Here is a 20,311-nt window from a genome sequence, read left to right as displayed (position 1 = left end):
TATTTTTTCAAAAGTGTGCTTTTTTTTGATTAGTTCAAATATAAAATGCATTTGTTGTGGAATCTGTGGTTACATAAATTACTTGAGGACAGGGACTGCATCTGGTTTTTCTACCACCATACTCCCTGTGTCTAGAACAGTACCTGGCACAAAGTAAGCACACTACAGATTTTTGCCGACAGAACTGTGGAAAATTAAGAGAATACAAGAATCTGTAGAAAAGAAAAGTTATTGAAAATCCCACTGTTCACACAGTTGTTGTTAAGTTTAGTTTCTCTCCTATGTTTATATTATTTTATATTGTTGAAATATTTAGACTATCCTGCCTTTAAAAAATTTTAATACTAAATTCATTGCTCACCCAACTCTCTTTATGAGCATATCCTCTGTGCCAGACATTTTCTAGGATATGCGGAGAAAACATGTAAACAAAGACAGAGACAAGGCCCTTGCCCTCAAAGAATTTCCATCAAATTTTAAAATAACTTGAATATCTACATAATATTATATTCTGTGGCTGTATAATAATTTAGTTAACCACTGTTTATTATTGAATCATATTTTGGTCATTTCTAATTTCTACTATTATAAATATGCTACAGTGAATATTTTTTGGTATAACTCTGAGTTTTATATTATGACCTGAGGAAAGACACTCAGAAGTGGAATAATAATGTTAGAGATTGTTAAATACTTTGAGGCTTATGTTAAAAATTTCTAAAGGACTTTCTAGAAATACTGTTTATATTTCTACTGGCAGTATATGACAATGTTCATTGACTGACACCTCAGCATTAATTTTCATCAGTTTGATAAGAAAAATAGTGAAGTACTTTCTAACAGCAGTAATACCTTTCAATTCCACTGCATCCTCCCTCCATTCATCCACAAGTTGTCATCTGGGCATTCTGAACATAAATGCCTCAACTGACAGCAGTCCACTAGGAGGCATATGTACCAATAAATTTCTCTCATTCTTTTTTTTTTTAACGTATAATACAGAAAAGGGATAGAAGAATAAATACTTGATAAACACTTGAAACAATAATGATATAAATATACAAATGGAATACAGAAGTTTTTAAAAAGTCTTATAACAATTTGAGAAGTAAAAACAAATTTGCTTCAACGAATGTTATTTATTGAACATCTATTCTGTGCAAGGTCCGCTGCTAAGAAATCAAAATTAAGACAAAGTAAAGCAAAAACAAAAATAAAAACTTATCTCTTCAGAAATGTAAACTACCCCAAACTCAGCATGCATTTTAAAAAAAACTGTATAAATTTCCAAAGTCGGGATTTACACAAGTTTATGGAAATCATTCTAAAGATTAGCTCCTGTATTAAATAACATGTAACATATATTTGCTAACTTACCTCTTGCCCATCTTCAAGAATAATAGCTCCAGCCTGCTCTACCACTTCAAAAATCATCACTGAGCAGAGTTCTCTCCTCACAGACATGGTCATGTTTGCAAAAGCAGGGAGCTGGTGCATAAACTCCAGTAATTGTTCTATAAAAAAACAGAAATTCTAGTATAGAGGCCATCAAGAACTACCCGTTAAAGATACAATAAAATCCAGAATTCTTCATAACCCAATTTTCTAATAAACTTATGAATTTATGCTGCTAAAGTAGATAAACCAACATACAAGATTACTGTCGGTTAAAAAAATCACTTTTGGTTAATAGATATATTCAGACACACACAAAAATACAGGCATACTGGAAGATACCAAAATCACAAGCTCCAGAGAGAACCAGGAAACCAGACAGATTCAGCTGAGGCTGGAAAGTTTATCTAATTTTCCTAGCCCAAGGCGCCAACTCCATGGTGGTTAAGTTTAGTGATATCCTTTGATCTAACAGATTAGTGAAAAGGCCTTTCATGTAGTTCTCATTGGGCTAGAGTTTAAAAAAAATGTTATTAATAAATGTCAATAAGAAATTAAATTAGGGGTAACAAATTCTAGTGAATTCTAGGTTCAAGATTTGTCGAAGCAACTACAGGCTAACTCTTTAATTTAACCAAGAGACGTTTATGAGTGTCTGCCTTAGGTCATTCCCTGGTATAGATACATAAGTAATAAAGATAAATATAAAAGAGAAACATATAAGCAGTCAGCTAAAGGCTGAAATAGAAATAACTATAAGGTGCTATCTACCCACAGGTAATTGGGAGTTAATTATATTTAAGTCTTTAAAAAAGCTCTGTGAAAATAGCATAGTATATAACTTTTTATCATTAAAAATGTACTTTCAGTTCCTGTCCCGATAACGTTCACAACATGAGTCTAAATCACAGCTTACTTAACTATATGTCCTTAAAATGGCAAGCAATGGTCAAATTTATTGATCTTTACTCACAGAGATTATTATTAGTAGTAATAGCAGCATCTTCTGATTTGAATGACAGCAATATGACTACTATAAAAGAGAAATCTAGGACAAATTCTTAATTGAATCATAACAATATATAATGACACTAAGCAATCTTTGTCCTTAAAGATAACATTAGATCTTTAGTATCATTCAACCACCCAATCAAAGTATAGTAACTAGTTTTCTAAGTAACTACATGAAGGAAAATTCATAAAGTTTTAACCAAATTTATATTTATATATATACACACACACATATTTCTTCAAGGTAGAGAAGTATGATTTTTGATAAAGTTTGAAATTTTTTTAAAAAGCTAATTCATAAACATTGGACACTGATGTAGTGTTTTAAAAGTCTTATGGACATGAAGGGGGAAATCATTTCAATGCAATCAAAGCTTTTGTTTTATAAATTGGGGCGGCCAGGATGTGAGGGTGATCTGGCTGCAACATCTGTCACTCCATTGATCGCCAGGGTTGAGTTAGCTGATCTGGCTGGCGAGGTGGGCGTCCCCTTGCTCTCTCATCACTCTATGTGTGTCACTCTTGAGGCTGTATACTGAGGACGACCGTTCAGTCAAGAGTATACCAGTGGCTGTGCATCCCTGCTAGAACCTCCAAACAAGCTCACAAATAGGGGCAGTCAGCCTCAAAGATGGCCCTAAATGATCCCTGCCTCTTGATATTCACGTCCTCGTGCAGTACCTGCCCATATTGTACTGGGGTTGCTCTGTGTGACAAACAGAATTTGGAAGAAGTGATGATGTCATTTCTAAGGCCAGATATTAAAAGACATTGTGGCATCTGCCTTACTCTCTTTAGGATTACCTGCTTTAGGGGAAGACAACAGCCATGCTAGGAGGACATTTCAGCAACCTCTGGAGAGGCCCACCTGGCAATGAACTGAGGTCATGCCAAAAGCCACGTGAGTAGCCACCTTGGAGGTAATCCTCTAGCTCAGCCCAGCAAAACTTCAGATGATTATAACCCTTGCCAACATTCTGATTATAGCCTCATGAGAGACACTGAGCCACAATCACTCAGCTAGGCCACTCCTGAATTCCAGACCCACAAAAACTATGAGAAAATAAATGTCCATTGTTTTAAGTTACTAAGTTTTGGGGCAATCTGTTATGCAAGATTAGGAACTATATATAAATTAAAACTATAAAATTCTTATTGTGAACAGATGTATTTCTTACCAATGTCATCATCAGTTTTGTCTGCAGGTTCTTTTTCAAGGCATTCTCGAACAAGATCTCGCCCCTGCAGAGGATCTGTTCGATCAATCTCTTCATCTTCCTCTTCTTCGTCTTCAGAATCAACAGGTCCTTCTGGAAGACGTGTTAAATCTACATCTCCTACCTCACTTTCTGTAGCCTATAGAAAGAAATCTTGATCACTTACATTTCATGTTATAAAAATTATGTCACAGTCTGAATTAATCAAAACTATCCCTCCTTCCCAAATATCATAAAGAATTAGGCAATGCTGTATTCTGTATCAAAAACCACATGATATTTATTTATAAAAGGTTTCTCTCTGCCCAAAATACAGGCTCATCATTCCACATGTGAGATCTAGGTAATAAATCCGAGTCAGTAAGTATAAAATGATGAGATTCAAACATCACTAAATGTATTAACACCTGTTTTCCAACACTTTTATTTCTCAAAAGCACAACATTTCTGCATCCAACCCTGTGGCTGAGTGGTTAAGGTTCTGTGCACTCTGCTTCAGTGGCCTGGGTTTGCAGATTCGGATCCCAAGTACAGACCTACTTCCCTCATCAGCCACAGTGTGGAGGTGTCACACCTACAAAAAACTGGAGGAGGATTGGCATAGATGTTAGCTCAGGACAAATCTTCCTCAGCAAAAAAGAAAAAGAAAAAAAAGAGCACATTTCCTAAAACATGAAGTTCAGGAAAGAGAAAGTTTATCAACACCATTTTGTGAGGACCTACTAGTCTATGCCAGATCTTGTAAACAAGTGATTTTTTTCAAGACAGAAGTTTAGAGATCAGTAGGGTTGGCAATAATGTAAATCAAAAACAGAAGTACAAAACAAGCAAATAGTACTGAAAAGTACTAAAATAGGCCAATTAAGGACGGAACAAATACTCATCACTTCCTAATACCTTACTGTTGAATCTAACAGTGTGCAAAGAACAGCTGAGATTACTCTAACCAAGCTTTAAAATAAACTTATGCTTACCACCTCAACTTTGGAAACATATTAGTCTCAAATACTTGCAAAGGAACTAGTAGATTTTTAAAAAACTGTAAACTCAAATGCCATTCACAGAAAATAATGATATCTTTCAGGAAATAAAACTGTCCTAAAAGTGGATTATTAGGAAATATTTCTAAATATTATACCCATTTAACTCATATTATACATAAAAAAGCATGAATATTGAAGCAGTTACAGAAAAATGTGACTTGAACATACAGAAACTTCACAATAATAAATAAGCGCTTTAAACTAACAGCTAGTTAACAAACCAGATTTTAAATACCCAATTTGAGATCTTTAAGATTAGACAAGGTGGCTCTTAAGGATCACAAGGGGCAATCCTATCTCATGACTAGTATGCTCTCCTGAGTTTTGTGGCTACAGAACTTTAGGGGTTAAGTGGAGTGCATTTCTGAATACATCTTTGGAACCACAAACTGGTTAGCAGCTTAAAATCTCTTTTCAAAAGTAAGCAGTTTTAATTTAAATATGTGTACATGCTAAAGTGACTTTTCCAAAAACCTAATTTCTTTACATACAATGATTTTAATCCAAGAAACAAGTGTAAAAAACACTAAAGCAGTATTTCTACACAAGTTAACTTAATTTTTCATAATACAGAAGCTCACCTCCAGAACAGCGTTTTTCCATTTTATCAATTTTTAAGGACAATCTACCTTATAAATTTGGGTTCTTAAACCACCCTGTCATCATCTCAATCTCAGGTTTTTATCCCCTGACCCAGACTATTTCAATCTAGTCTTATTCTCACCTTTTAGATTATGTGTGATAAAAAGATGAATGGGAGGAGTGATATCAGCATCATGGCCAAGTGAGCTCTCCCTGTAAACTCTCTACTCTAAGATACAATCAAAATAACACTCATATTCCAACAGAGGACATCCACACAACATAAAAGACATCTGAGAGACCCACGTAGCCATGTTAGAAGGTGGAGGTGCTGGACCACCACCTGAGGAAGTGGAATAAAGTGGGAGAAAGGTTCTCTTCCTGACTGAAGGGCAGCAACCCAGGCAGAGCACATGGCTCTGAGAGGAAAGGTGGGAGGGCACGGTAGCCCTCCACAGGGAACAACATTGTTCTCTTAGGTCCCTTACAGCCTGGAGGAAAACCCCACACAGAGGTGACTAGCTAATGTGGAGGTGTCTTCATCAAGTTAACACCCCAGAGAGTAGACAGCCAGGGCAGAGAGAGAAGCCCCCGAGATCGCTCAGGAGAAAGAAAGCACCCGTCCCCCCCCACCCCAGTTCAGCACCTGGGAGCTCTACCACCAATCATGGTGGGCTCAGAATACACAGCTCTTGACCCCCACCCAGTGGTGGCAGGTGGAAGTCATGATCAAATACTACCACAGTGTGGAAACACAAAGCCATGTCACTTAGCAGCAAGAAAAAAAGCATTAAATCTCCAGACCAGAAGGAAAATGACAAGTACCCAGAAGGCAATCCTGAAGGCACAGAAATGTATAATCTAAATGATGGAGACGTCAAAACAGCCATTAAAAAAAACTCAACGAGTTACAAGAAAATGCAGATAGACAGCTAAATGAATTCAGGACCTACTTCGTAAGAGATGGAAACTGTAAAGAAGAACTAATCAAATATTGGAGATGAAAAACACAATGGACAAGGACAAATAGGGATTCCCTGAACAACAGAGCTGCTATTAGGGAGGAACAAATCAACAATATTGAGGACAGAAATATAGAAATGCTTCAGATGGAGAAGGTGAGAATGAAGAAATTCTCCGGAAAAAATCCAAATCTTTTAGGAAATGCAACATAAGGACTATAGATATTCAAGAGGGAGAAGAGAAAGAACATGGAGCAGAAAGCTTGTTCAAAGAAATAACAGCAGAGAACTTCCCAAACCTGGGAAGGAGCTGGAAGTGCAAGGGAAGAGTCCAACAGATCTCCTAACTACTATCAGTGTAAAAAGACCTACTTGCAAGGCATATAGTAATGAACTGGCAAAAGTCAATGACAAAGAAAAAATACTGAGGGCAGCAAGGCAGAAGAAAATAACTTACAAAGGAACCTCTATCAGGCTTTCAGCGGATTTCACAGCAGAAATCTTACAGGCTAGGAGAGTGGAATGATATATTGAAATCTTTGAAAGACAAAAACTCTTGACCAAGTATACTCTATCCAGTGAAAATATCTTTCAGCTATGATGAAGAAATTAAAACTTTCTCAGATAAACAAAAGCTAAGGGAGTTCATTGCCACAAGACCCCCACAAGAAATTCTCAGGCAGGCCTGCATACATGAAAAAAAAGACGAAAGTGGTTACAAAGTCCTGAATAAGGAGATAAATAGGTAGACAAAAATCAGAAAGCTGTAGCTATCCATCAAAACAGGTTAGGAGACACTCAAGTATAACACTAAAATGAAGGGAAAGAAAATACCAAACCCAAATATAATCTTGTCATTTTAACCACAAACTCACAACACAAGAAGGAATAAGATGTGACAAAAACAACTTAGGAGGGGAAGAAGAAAGGGATTGAATTGACTTAGTCTAAGAAAATAAGAGATTATCAGAAAATGGACTATCTCATCTTCAAGATTTTTCATACAACCACATGGTAACCACTAAACAAATAAGTAGAAGAGAGACAAAAATAATAAGTAAGGAAAAAACTAAGAAAACCAGCAGAGAAAACTAACTACTTGAACTGGCAGCCTGAAATACAAAGGATGAGAAACAAAGGAAATGCAGGAGAACTGGAAAACAAGCAATAAAACGGCAGCATTAGGTCCTCATATATCAATAATCACTCTAAATGTAAATGTATTGAATTCTGCAATAAAAAGACACAGAGTGGCGAGACGGATTAAAAAACAAGACCCAACAATATGCTGCTTCCAGGAAACACATCTTGGCTCCAACAACAATCAGAGCCTCAGAGTAAAAGGATGGAAGACGATACTCCAAGCTAATGGCAAACAAAAGAAAGCAGGTGTCACAATACTTACATTAGACAAAGTATACTTCAAGATAAAACAAGTAAAGAGAGACAAAGAGGGGCAATATATAACGATCAAAAGGACCTGTCACCAGGAAGAAATAACACTTATAGATATCTACGCACTCAACATATGAGCACCAGAGTACATAAAGCAACTATTAACAAACCTAAAAGGAGACATTAACAACAACACAATAATAGTAGGGGACTTCAACTCTCCAGTCACATGGGTAGATAACTCAGACAGAAAGCCACCAAAGAACAGTGGAATTAAATGAAAAACTAGACTAGATGGACTTAATAGATATATATCGAACACTCCACCCAAAACCAGCAGAATTACACATTCTTCTCAAGTACACACAGAACATTCTCATGGACAGACCATATGTTGGGAAACAAGGGAAGCCTCAATAAATTTAAGAAGATTGAAATAATAACAAGCATCTTTCTTGACCAAATGCTACGAAGCTAGAAATTAACTACAAGAAAAAAGCTGAGAAAGGGACAAAGATGTGGAGACTAAACAACATGCCACTGAACAACCAATGGATCACTGAAGAAATTAAAGGTGAAATAAAAAAATATCTGGAGACAAATGAAAATGAAAACACACCATACCAACTCATATAGGATGTAGTCAAAGTGGTACTAAGACGGAAATTCATTGCAATACAGGCTCATGTTCACAAACAAGAAAAATCCCAAATAAGGAATATCAAACCACACTTAACAGAATTAGAAAAAGAACAAAGCTCAAAGTAAGCAGAAGGAGGTAAATAAAAATCAGAGCAGAAATAAATGAAATTAAAACAAAAAAGACAATAGAAAGGATCAATGAAACTAACAGCTGGTTCTCTGAGAAGATAAACAAAATTGACAACCCCTATCCAGACTACCAAAAAAAAAAAAAGAAAGAGAGAGAAAAAGCTCAAACAAAAAAAATTAGAAATGAAACAGGAGAAATTACAACAGATACCACAGAAATACAGAAGATTATAAGAGAATACTATGAAAAGTTATATGCCAACAAAATGGACAATCTAGAAGAAATGGATAAATTCTTAGACTCTTACAACCTCCCAAAGCTGAATCAAAAAGAAACAGATAATCTGAATAGACCAAGCACAAGTAAGGAGATTGAAACAGTAATCAAAAACCTCCCAAAATATACAAGCCCAGGACCAGACAGCTTCCTTGGAGAATTCTACCAAATATTCAAAGAATATTTAATACCTATCTTTCTTAAACTATTCCAAAAAGTTAGGGAAGATGGAACGCTTCCTAACACATTCTAGGAGGCCAACATCACCCTGATATCAAAGCCTGACAAGGACAACACAAAAAAGGAAAACTATAGGCCAATAATACTGATGAACATAGATGCAAAAATCCTCAACAAAATATTGGCAACCCAAATACAGCAATACATCAAAAGGATCATACACCATGATCAAGTGGGATTTATACCAGGGACACAGGGATGGTTCAACATCCACAAATCAATCAATGTGATACACCACATTAACAAAAGGAGGAATAAAAACCACATGATCATCTCAATAGATACAGAGAAAGCATTTGACAAGATCGAACAGCCATTTATGACAAAAACTCTTAATAAAATGGGGATAGAAGGAAAGCACCTCAATATAATAAAGGCCATATATGACAAACCCACAGTCAACATCAGACTCAATGAGGAAAAACTGAGCGCCATTCTTCTGAGAACAGGAACAAGACAAGGGTGCTCACTCTCAACACTCTTATTCAACATTGTACTAGAGGTTTTGGCCAGAGAATGAGGCAAGAAAAAGAGAATAAAAGGAATCCAAATAGGAAATGAAGAAGTGAAAGTCTAGCTGTTTGTAGATGACATGATTTATATACAAAAACCCTAAAGAATCCATCAGAAAACTGTAGGAAATAATCAACAACTACAGTAAAGTTGCAGAGTACAAAATAAACTTACAAAAATCAGTGGTATTTCTATATTCTAATAATGAACTAACAGAAAGAGAACTCAACAGTACAATCTCATTTACAATTGCAACAAAAAGAATGAATATCCAGGAATAAATTTAACCAAGAATGTGAAAGACCTATACAATGAAAACTTTAGACATTACTAAAAGAAATTGATGATGACATAAACAAATGGAAAGATATTCCATGCACATGAATCAGAAGAATAAACATAGTCAAAATGTCCATACTACCCAAAGCAATATATAGATTCAATACAATCCCAATCAGAATCCCAATGACATTCTTCATGGAAACAGAACAAAGAATCCTAAAATTCATATGGGGCAACAAAAGACCTCAAATAGCTAGAGCAAACCTTGAAAAAAAAGAACAAAGTTGGAGTCATGACAATCCCTGACTTCAAAATATACTACCAAGCTACAGTCATCAAAACAGCATGGTACTGGTATAAAAACAGGCACACAGATCAATGAAACAGAACTGAAAGCCCAGAAATAAAATCACACATCTACAGACAGCTAATGTTCAACAAAGGTGTTAAGAACACACAACAGAGAAAACAAAGTCTCTTCAATAAATGGTGTTGGGAAAACTGGACGGCCACGTGCAAAACAATGAAAGTAGACCATTACCTTTCGCCATACACAAAAATAACTCAAAATGGATCAAAGACCTGAAAGTAAGACCTGAAACCATAAAACTTCTGGAAGAAAATATAGGTAGTATACTCTTTGACATCTGTCTTAAAATGATCTTTTTGAATTCCATGTCTCCTCAGACAAGGGAAATAAAAGAAAAAGTAAAAAAGTGGGACTTCATAAGACTAAAGAGCTTCCACAAGGCAAAGGAAATCAGGATCAAAACAAAAAGATAACCCACCAATTGGGAGAAAATATTTGCAAATCATATATCCAGCAAGGGGTTAATCTCTACAATATATAAAGAACTCACGCAACTGAACAACAGAAAACAAACAACCCAATCAAAAAATGGGCCTAGGATATGAACAGACACTTCTCCAAAGAAGATATACAGATGGCCAATAGGCAGAAGAAAAGATGTTCAACATCACTAATCATCCAGGGAAATGCAAATCAAAACCACACTAAGAGATCACCTTACACTGTTAGAATGGCTATAATCACCAAGACAAAAAAATGTTGGAGATGTTGTGGAGAAAAGGGAACCCTCATACACTGCTGGTGGGAATGCAAACTGGTGCAGCCACTATGGAAATTTCTCAAAATAATAAAAATAGAAATACCATATGACCCAGCTATCCCACTACTGGGTATTTACCCAAAGAACTTGAAATCAACAATTCAAAGAGACTTATGCACCCTATGTTCACTGCAGCATTATTCACAATAGCCAAGACGTGGAAGCAATCCAAGTGCCCATCAACTGACGACTGGATAAAGAAGATGTGGTATATATATACAATGGAATACGACTCAGCCATAAAACAGACAAAATCATCCCATTCACAACAATGGATGGACCTTAGAGGGTATTATGTTAAGTGAAATAAGCTGGACAGAGAAAGACAAACACCGTATGATTTCACTCATATGTGGAAGATAAACACATGGATAAAGAGAACAGTTCAGTGGTTACCAGGGGGAACGTAGCTGGGGGCTGAGCACAAAGAGTGAAGGGAAGCACTTCAATGGTGAGGGACAAATAACAATATACAACTGAAATTTTGCAATGTTGTAAACTATTATGACCTCAATTAAAAAAAAATAAAGATGAATGGCTCACAACATAAAAAGGTAAGATGTAATTCAGTTATGTGGACAACAGTAGGGAAGGCTCATTGTCATCTGCATTAGAAGTGAAGACATTTAAGAAGCTAGCACTTTAGGGAGCATAAAAGTCATAGGTAGGGACTGAGAGAAGCCTACTAAAAGAACTCTTTCAGGGACTTGGTAAAGCCATCTACAAAGGAAAAAATATAATCTATCCTTACAATTTTCTTTTACTTGTACTTTTTTCAAAGCAGGATAAAAAGAAAAAGGATGAATAAAATTAATTCAGAGAACATACTAAACTTAAAATGTTAAGAGTATTTAGTCATAGTGTCTAATTCCTTGACTAAACAAGGCAAGCCAGGTCTTTAAGGGAAAGGTAGATATGATGACCACCAGGACTGGAAGCCACTGCATGATACTCCGGAGGATGCAGTCCCTGAGCAGAAAAGTTTAATTCTCTAATAACCAGCTAAGAATCTAAAAAATGTATTATCCACCATTTCCAGCATACAGTAAAAACTTACTGGATAGGAGAAGCAGGGAAATGTAATCCATAACCAGAAGAAAAATCAATCAATATAAAGAGACCCAGGAATGATAGACATGATGGAATTAAGTGATAGGAACTTTTGACATTTATTATAAGTAAGTTCAAGGATTTAAAAGAAAATACAAACATAGCTAGGGGAAAACAGGAAATCTCAATAAAGAAATGTAAACTGTAAAAAGAGAACACTTGGAGAAGGGCAGTAAAAACTACACACACTGAAGCAAAGAGAGAAAAAAAGCCAAAAAGAAACTTTAACAGAGCCACAGAGACTTGTATGATACTATCAAAAGTTGTTACAAAAAAGTAGGTCAAAAGATATGCCACATCCATCAAGGTAGGCTACACAGAAGACTGGAACCCTGGCCTTTCAACGGCTTTATCCTAGCACTTGGAATAGAGCAGACCCTCAGAAAGATTATAAATCCAGAAAAAAATGTATACTGGTGAAAGTGCTAAGACGACAAGTATTAAACTCCCTGTGTTTTCCCTTCCTACAGTAAGAATGTGTCTCTGTGTAAAGATAATTTGGTGAGGCAGACAGTCTGAGGTGATTTTCTGATGACTTGGCCTTCCCCAAATAAACCCCCAGAGGATATCCTTTTCCTGTTTGCATCTAGATAAATATGAAGCTCCAATGAGGGGAACTACAGGTTAGAACAGAAAGTTATACCAACTTACAAAAACCACATTTTCAGATTTAGAGCACATATTAAGCCATAATCTTAGACTTTCAGTGCTTCTCTTTTCTGCATTCCCATTTTTAGTATTTCATTCAACCCTTTTCATGGACTATTTAGTCCTTATATTTCCTCTTTGTCTTTCCAGTCAGGGTAAGAACTCTGTGAAATTAATCCTTCACAGTAATGCTGTGGAGGCTGGCCCATTCCATAATCTCTACAACAAGGCAGGCAGGCAAAATAAAGCCTCCTTTCCCCTAGATAATCAAGCTTTAGTTACTAGTGATCCTCTGCATTTTCCCTGGAAACACTATTGGTTTCTACTCTCAAATGTAATTCAACTACTTCCTAAGTGCCAATACTGTGCTTAACTCAGCATGGAATACATAAGTAAGAAACAAACTCTGCCCTCCACAAATTTATGATGATGAAAAATGTCAAGTTTACAAGTGACTACACCAAGAAGCAGAGTGGAAAAAGCAACATGACCACAGAAAAACTGCTGTGGGGTTCCAAGACATGAGAGACAATATGAAAATGTCATCCAGGTGGAGTTGCAGGCAGAACAGCATAACCAAAACACAGGGATAGAAAAAAGCAAACATGATCAGGGAACAGCCTATGTATTTGTCCGTGGACCAGAATCTAGAATGTGCAAGTGGAGAACAGTGGAATATAAAACCAGATTGGCAGATTGTGGTTACAAGTAAAAGGCTTGGGATCTGAATATAAATTTGAAATGAAGAGTGTAAATTAGATAATGGTAAATCACGGAAGGTTAATAGAGGAGTAAAGTCATCCTGTTCCTGTAATTTATTTCAAGTGGGAGTACTCAAAGAAAACTGAGATTCTGACTAGGACACAGGCAATAGTCTTAACAGAAATATTAAAGACAAGCTGAAGAAAACGTGGTGGGGCAAAACCAGCTGAGGTGTCGAAACGACATCCCAGTGGAAATGTGGCACCAGAGTTCTGGAGAAATTGGCAGTGGAGCTCTGAATCAAGGAATCATACCACCATAGAGGTAGCAGCTGAAGCACTGGGATTTTTAGAAACATTTACTTTCTACATGGAAACTGAACAAGAGAGGTGGGGGATGAATGTGTGCTTCAGGTTATTCAAAAACAAGTTAATGAAAAGACAAGTGCTCTAGTTCAAGAATCAACATTTCATAATTTTCCAGCTCTTGGAAAAGACTGAAATAGACAGAAAAAGAAATCTAGAAAGAAGCACTCCTTATTTCTCGAGTACTCTTTGAAGATACATAAAACATTTTATCCAAGAACATTCTAAGATCTTAATGCATACTTTTAGTTAAATTTTAAGCTAATCTTGATTAGAAACATATTCACATCGAAACTGTAAGTCGCATTTTTTCCAGACTCTGGTAAATGATTTATTTTTAAGTTTCTTTCAGAGCCAAGGGCTTTTATTTTTAAACTAGAAGACATGAAAACTCTCAAGAAGGAAATGTATATGAGCACAGGCACACATTTGGCCATGTAAAATGATGTAAACAATTTTCCTGTTAAGCATTGCTGTTAGGATGTCTCTTTTCTCTTCCTCTCAACCCTCCAAATTAAAAATGCTTGCATTATTTTGCAAGGCTTTGCTTATATTGTTACAAGCCATGACTGGGTTAGGTGTTTACTTTTAAATCCCTCAAATGCTGAAATTTGGATAACCAGAAAAACCACTTCAACTGTCACTGACCAAGATATACACACTGGCAACACACGCTTTTTACTAAAGGGCGTATTCATAGCTTTAACAGGTACTGCAAAGGAGGCCTGAGGCCAAGGGAAAGACTAAGGGTCCACTGTTGATATTTAACTCTAAGCCCTCTTCTTCCCCTTCAGTCCTATGGATCTGACTGGATACACACACATAATTTGGTTGCTTTTATTTACTTTCTTCATTTTTAATTGCAGGTTTAGAAATTCTGCATTTTGGAGGATATATTTATCAACCTACTATTGTTCTGCTCTTATTCCTTTCACCCTCTAGTAATTATTCCTTTAATAGTTTTCCACAATTTTACTCAGTTTTTATTTTTACTGTACCCTCTATTTACGTTGCTTTACAATTTGTTAAATATCGAAATAATAATGTTCATTGAGAAAAACACAAAAAAAGCTTAGGGAACTTAATAAAAACTACTTTTTTACCTTCTTTGGCCACTCTTAAAGAGAGCATGTCTGTCTTTAGTACTATGATAATTCTCTCCTTTAAATTTCTGTTTTGGTTCCAGAATTTCATTACTTTTGCTCCTTTGTTCACTCTCCCTAAATTTCACTGAAACTTACTTTTATCTTATTGGTTCCTTTATAAGTTTCACTGCATCATCTTTTAACTAAAGGTCCATCTATGTGACCTTCCAGAAAATGCAAAACTATAAGGGTAGAAAACAGATTGGTGGCAGCCAGGGGCTGAGGGTCAGAAGAAGTGACTGACTACAAAGGGGCATAAAGTACTTTTTGAGGTGATGAAAATGCTCTATATCTTCGTGTAGGCTATATGAAAGAGGGTGAATTTTATTAAATGTAAATTACATCCCAATTAACATCAAACATATAGATATAAACACAATTAATGATGTAGGAAGGAGAACTGATATGACTTGGTGCTGAATGTGATGATCAAGGGAGGAGAGCCAATGGTAACTTTCAGGTTTCTGGGGTATGAAAGTGTCTTCTTCACTTTGTAATGGAGGCATTTTGACATGCAGGACAGCTGGCAAGGACACCTGACCACAGTTTATCCAATCTTGAAGTGAATCTCTTAAAAGACAGAATGAGCTGTAGAGAGTGCTACTGAGGAAGGAAACATATAGAAGGCTGGAGCAGGGCAGCTACACATAAGGTCACGGTCCTATATCAGAAGACCTCCAACCACACCAGTAGGTGACTCCAACCACAGCCTCAGGTGGGCAGCCAATAGGTGGACATCCTGTGGATGCTAATCTAAGTGCAATGCTTCAGAAGCTCCTTCAAGATCTTGCCAAAGATACAGGAGCCCACTGTGTACAGCCCACCTTCTAACTGATAGTAAAGCATTGGCCTTTCCAAATGACCTTGAATCTCAATCTACACACTATTCTCCTGTCTCTTCTCTCACAACCATCTAGGGCTCTGTTCCTTGCTCCAAAAGGGTGATCAAGTCTGGTTTAGAAAAGGATATACTGGTGACACCAGGTATCTATAGTTTGTCAACACCACATCTCTGCTGTACAGTCTCTCTTAGCAAGGTCCAGACATTCCCACGTATCCATAAAGAAATCTATAGAACATCCAAGAACTTCATTAATCCAGGGTCAATCTTCCTCAGGGTTCTTCTCTAGGAAAAATGCAGAATCCAGGGGCTAGGCCCGTGGCCGAGTGGTTAAGTTTGCATACTCCGCCACGGTGGGCCAGGGTTTTGCCAGCCCAGATCCTGGGCACAGACATGGCACCGCTCATCAGGCCATGCTGATGCAGCGTCCCACACAGCACAACCAGAGGCACTCAACAACTACAACATATGACTATGTACTGGGGGCCTTTGGGGAGAAGAATAAAAAAAACAAAGATGATGACAGGCAACAGTTGTTAGCTCAGGTGCCAATCTTTAAAAAAAAGAAAAAATTGAGTGAGAAATTGCAGTGGATGTGATCTGCTCCTATTTGTTTAAAAAAAAATGCAGAATCCAGAGAAGATACAGCTCTACTCTGACTTGTAGGTATGCGACAACTCTTATTTCTTCCACAAGATACTTCTTTTGGGAAGAGGCAGAATGCTGAAGCCGAACACAGTAAATGGCCCCAGAGTCACTGCATTGTTTTTAACTTTTCTAACTTTACTTTAAAAAAATTCCTTGTTCTATTATAAAATGTCAAACAGGGAAATGCCAAACTCCACAGCAATGAGTTTGTGGAGAAAAGGCACCATATAAACCAAAACTGGAGCTTTATCCATTTTGCATCTGCCTAGAAACTCCCCTTAACAGATAAACGCTGATTTTCCTAAGATATATGAATCTGGGAACTCGGCAAAACTACAGCCTAAAATGTTTTCCTCAGACAACAATGATTCTGTTTTAATTGATCAGTACTGTACAGTAGCCACTAGCCACATGTGTCTGTTGGGCACTTGAAATGTGGCTACTCTGAACTGAGATGTGCAGTAAGTTTATATTAAATGTTGGCTTTTGAAGATTATTATGAAAAAATAACATAACTCACTCATAATTTTTAAACATTGATTAGATGTTGAAATGATATTTGGATATATTGTACCAAATAAAATGTATTACTAAAAATAATTTTACCTGCTTCCTTTTCTTTTTTTAATGTGGCTACTAGAAAATTTAGTAAGAGCCTGTACAATACAGAAACAACTCTAATTGTCTTCATGACTTAACTTATAGAAGATGTATACATTCAACTATAATAAAAATCATCCTTTTTCTAAGTTTAAGTTCATTCGTTTCAAGAACTATTTTCTACCAAAGCATGAATTATATATATATTACTATGGATTCACCTGTATAAAAGAAATTAAAAAGAACACTATATCCATAACACTGCTGGACTATATTTAATCACTCTCAAAAGAGAGAACACCTCTTTAGTCTTGCAAATTTGAAAGAGTAAATACAGCATAATTTCTCAAAGCTCATGCCTGCATTCCATATCCTAATCGAATGATATGTGACCACCTAAGCACAAGTACAGGACATATGGCAGAATAAAAAAGTCATACGCATGGCACACAAACTCCTAATGTGTATTACCTGATAGATATCAGATAAACTGCTGCTCCCAGAGTCACTGGCGATGCTACAACCAGACTGACTAGAAGACACATGAGTCACCTGTGGATGAGGGTTGTCTGTGATGTGCATCTTGGTAAGATCGGCTGGAAGCTGAAGAAGAAAAATAATTTAAGATATTCTAAATATCAAACTTTACCTATGTAAGAGTTCTTGACACACTGTAACTTCTGCAACAAATTTTTGTTTTACGTTCATTACTGTGCAACCTCATTTCTAACCTAAATTCTCCATTCTTAGGGAAAACTTTAGGAAACGATAAGAATCAAATTAGTACTCTGACAGTATTAGGCAAGCCTATAGTGGAAGCCCACTGAGCAGTTTTCAAAAGAGATTACCACAAGTAATTGTATTTTAGAGGAAAAACTTGGCCCCTCTTTTTCCCCAAATGAAAACATCAGCCATTGCCACTGTGAAGGGTAGGAATGCTACTGCATGCATGCATGCATGCATGCATGTGCACACACACACACTCATACACTACTAATACAAAACAGCTGTTAATACCAGAATAAAACAGGAATATCTTGGATTAATGTACAACATCTGGCAACAAGACTTAAGTAACAGTTGACTATATTCAATATTCCAAAAATTCAGTAAGCCTCTTTTCACTTAATATTGTATTAATTTGTAGTTGGCCCCTAAAAAATTTGTTACTAATCTTAATGATTTAATGAGTGTCTGTGCTAGGTGCAGGGATACAAGAGACAGAAGAAGGAAATGAGTCCACCACCTCATCTTTAATATGGTCTCACTTTAATCAGGGATGCAGGTTGTACAATATATTTCATACCATAAAAAGGAAAAAAAAACTCACAAAATAAATGCTACAAGAGTTAAGAAACAAACCATTGTGCTCCAGAGTAGTGACAAAGTTTCATAGGAGGTATGAGATATATTTTTCCAAATAATTTCTCTGCAACTTGCTACTCAGGACCATTAAGAGAAATCTATTTACCTTTTATTTATTTACTTATTTTTGAGGAAGATTAGCCCTGAGCTAACTGCTGCCAATCCTCCTCTTTTTGCTGAGGAAGACTGGCCCTGAGCTAACATCCATGCCCATCTTCCTCTACTTTATATGAGGGACGCCTACCACAGCATGGCTTTTGCCAAGTGGTGCCATGTCTGCACCCGGGATCGGAACCGGCAAACCCTGGGCTGCTGAGAAGCGGAACATGCGAACTTCACCGCTGCACCACTGGGCTGGCCCCTATTTACCTTTTAAAACAGGGTACCTCGCTGCTTTACGGTAGGAAAATGTTAAAGAAACACACACACAATACTGTAAACTAAATATACTGTAAAGGAGAAAACGGCCAAGTCTGAATAATATTATCTCAAGAGGAGTCACTATAATTATAAAAGCTACAAAGAAACTACATCACGAACTTCCCCTGCTGATAATGGTGGGTTAGTTAATTCAGAGGAATCCTATAACTAAGATAAACAGAAAAACTGGAATACACACAAACTGGCCTTTGAGGATGCCTTTCTCCTAAGAATATTTCCTGATTCTTAAAGAGGAGGCCAACAGGGTGAGAAGAACTTCTGATAGGCACTGGTTAAAGAGATAAAGTTATATTCCAAGGCCTAGCACGAAAGAAACATACTTTGGACTGGGACCCTGGAAGTACACTACACTCTAGGAGTAAGTAGGACCCAAAAGTAAACTAACAACCATTTTTAGAATCACCTCAATCCTTGACGCTGGATTAAGGTTATACAGGATCACTAGTGCTTCCAATCAACTATTGGAAGTAAACACAAATCTTCACCATAGGAAAAAATTATCCTAGGTCTCTAATCAACTATTGGAAGTAAACACAAATCTTCACCATAGGAAAAAATTATCCTAGGTCTCTAATTATTTAGAAAATTTTGTGTACACAACATCCACTGTTCAAATAAAACTAGGCACATTAGGAGACAAGATGGCATTGATAAAAACTAAGAGAACTAATAAACTCTAGAAAGCAATGAAGAACAACTTTCAAATAACGGAGTTGACACAGATTCTAAAATTACTGTATTTAATATATCTATATCTATATCTATCTATCTATATCTAGTTATATATACACACACACCAGGGGTTGGCAAACATTTTCTTTAAAGGACCAAAGAGTATATATTTTAGGCTTTTGTAGGCCACATATAGTCTCTGTGGTATACTTTTCTTTTTTTTTAATAACTCTTTAAAAATGTAAAAAACATTCTCACCTTACAGGTCATATACCTCACTGGCCATATCTGCTCCAGTTTAGCAATCCATGATTATATACAATGACAAAAAGACAAGACTAAGAATTTTAGCAAAGAAAGAAAAACTAACAAAGAATGAAATGAAAATACTAGAATTGAAAAACACAATTATAGAATTAAAAAATAAAGATAGGTCTGAAAAAAATATCCAGAATGAAGCCAGGAGAGAAGTGGCAAGAGCCACAAAAGATATAGTGAGAAGGTAACATCTAAATAACCAGAGTCATAGAAACAGAACAGTATTTAAGGCATAGAAGATGATGGCTGACAATTTCCAAAACTGACAAAAGATACAAAGTCACAGATCAAGCAGCTTTAAGAATTACCAGCAAGATAGATAAAAACAAAACCATACCTACAAACACCAGGGTAAAACTGCTGGAAAAAAAAGACAGAGAAAAGTCTTAAAAGCAGTCAGAGAAAAAAGAGATTACTCTGACAAGAGCAAAATTAAACTGATGGCTGCCTTCTCAATGGAATTTGGAAGCCAGAAGACAATGGAGTGCTATCTCTAAGAGCTGGAATTCTACACCTAGCAAAAGCAGTCCTCAAAAGGGGTAAAATAAAGTCATTTTCAGAGAAACAAAAATGAAGAGAACTACTCCCCTGCAGACCTACGATGAAGAAAATCCATTGGGAGAAAAAAATGATTCCAT

At 36.4% G+C, this 20,311-nt stretch overlaps 1 protein-coding gene across 24 annotated transcripts in view; it reads right to left on the bottom strand.

Moving 5' to 3' along the window:
* The window catches only part of RAPGEF6 (Rap guanine nucleotide exchange factor 6), a 200,200-nt gene that overhangs the window by 77,206 nt on the left and 102,683 nt on the right, over nucleotides 1-20,311 (bottom strand). For 17 of the 24 annotated variants that reach the window (XM_070571173.1, XM_070571176.1, XM_070571174.1 and 14 more), the window contains 3 exons: nucleotides 17,349-17,480; nucleotides 3,585-3,762; nucleotides 1,378-1,514 (listed from right to left, as the gene is read on the bottom strand). In XM_070571173.1, the coding sequence (XP_070427274.1) occupies nucleotides 1,378-1,514; nucleotides 3,585-3,762; nucleotides 17,349-17,480 (447 nt within the window). The remainder of the gene's footprint in view (nucleotides 1-1,377; nucleotides 1,515-3,584; nucleotides 3,763-17,348; nucleotides 17,481-20,311) is intronic. The other 7 variants (XM_070571179.1, XM_070571180.1, XM_070571181.1 and 4 more) reach the window with 1 other exon arrangement.

Source organism: Equus przewalskii, chromosome 13 (genome assembly GCF_037783145.1).
Source record: "Equus przewalskii isolate Varuska chromosome 13, EquPr2, whole genome shotgun sequence".
NCBI classification, from domain to species: Eukaryota; Metazoa; Chordata; class Mammalia; order Perissodactyla; family Equidae; genus Equus; species Equus przewalskii.
The sequence above is the reverse complement of the archived record's forward strand: the minus strand, read 5'-3'. Positions and strand labels throughout refer to the sequence as shown.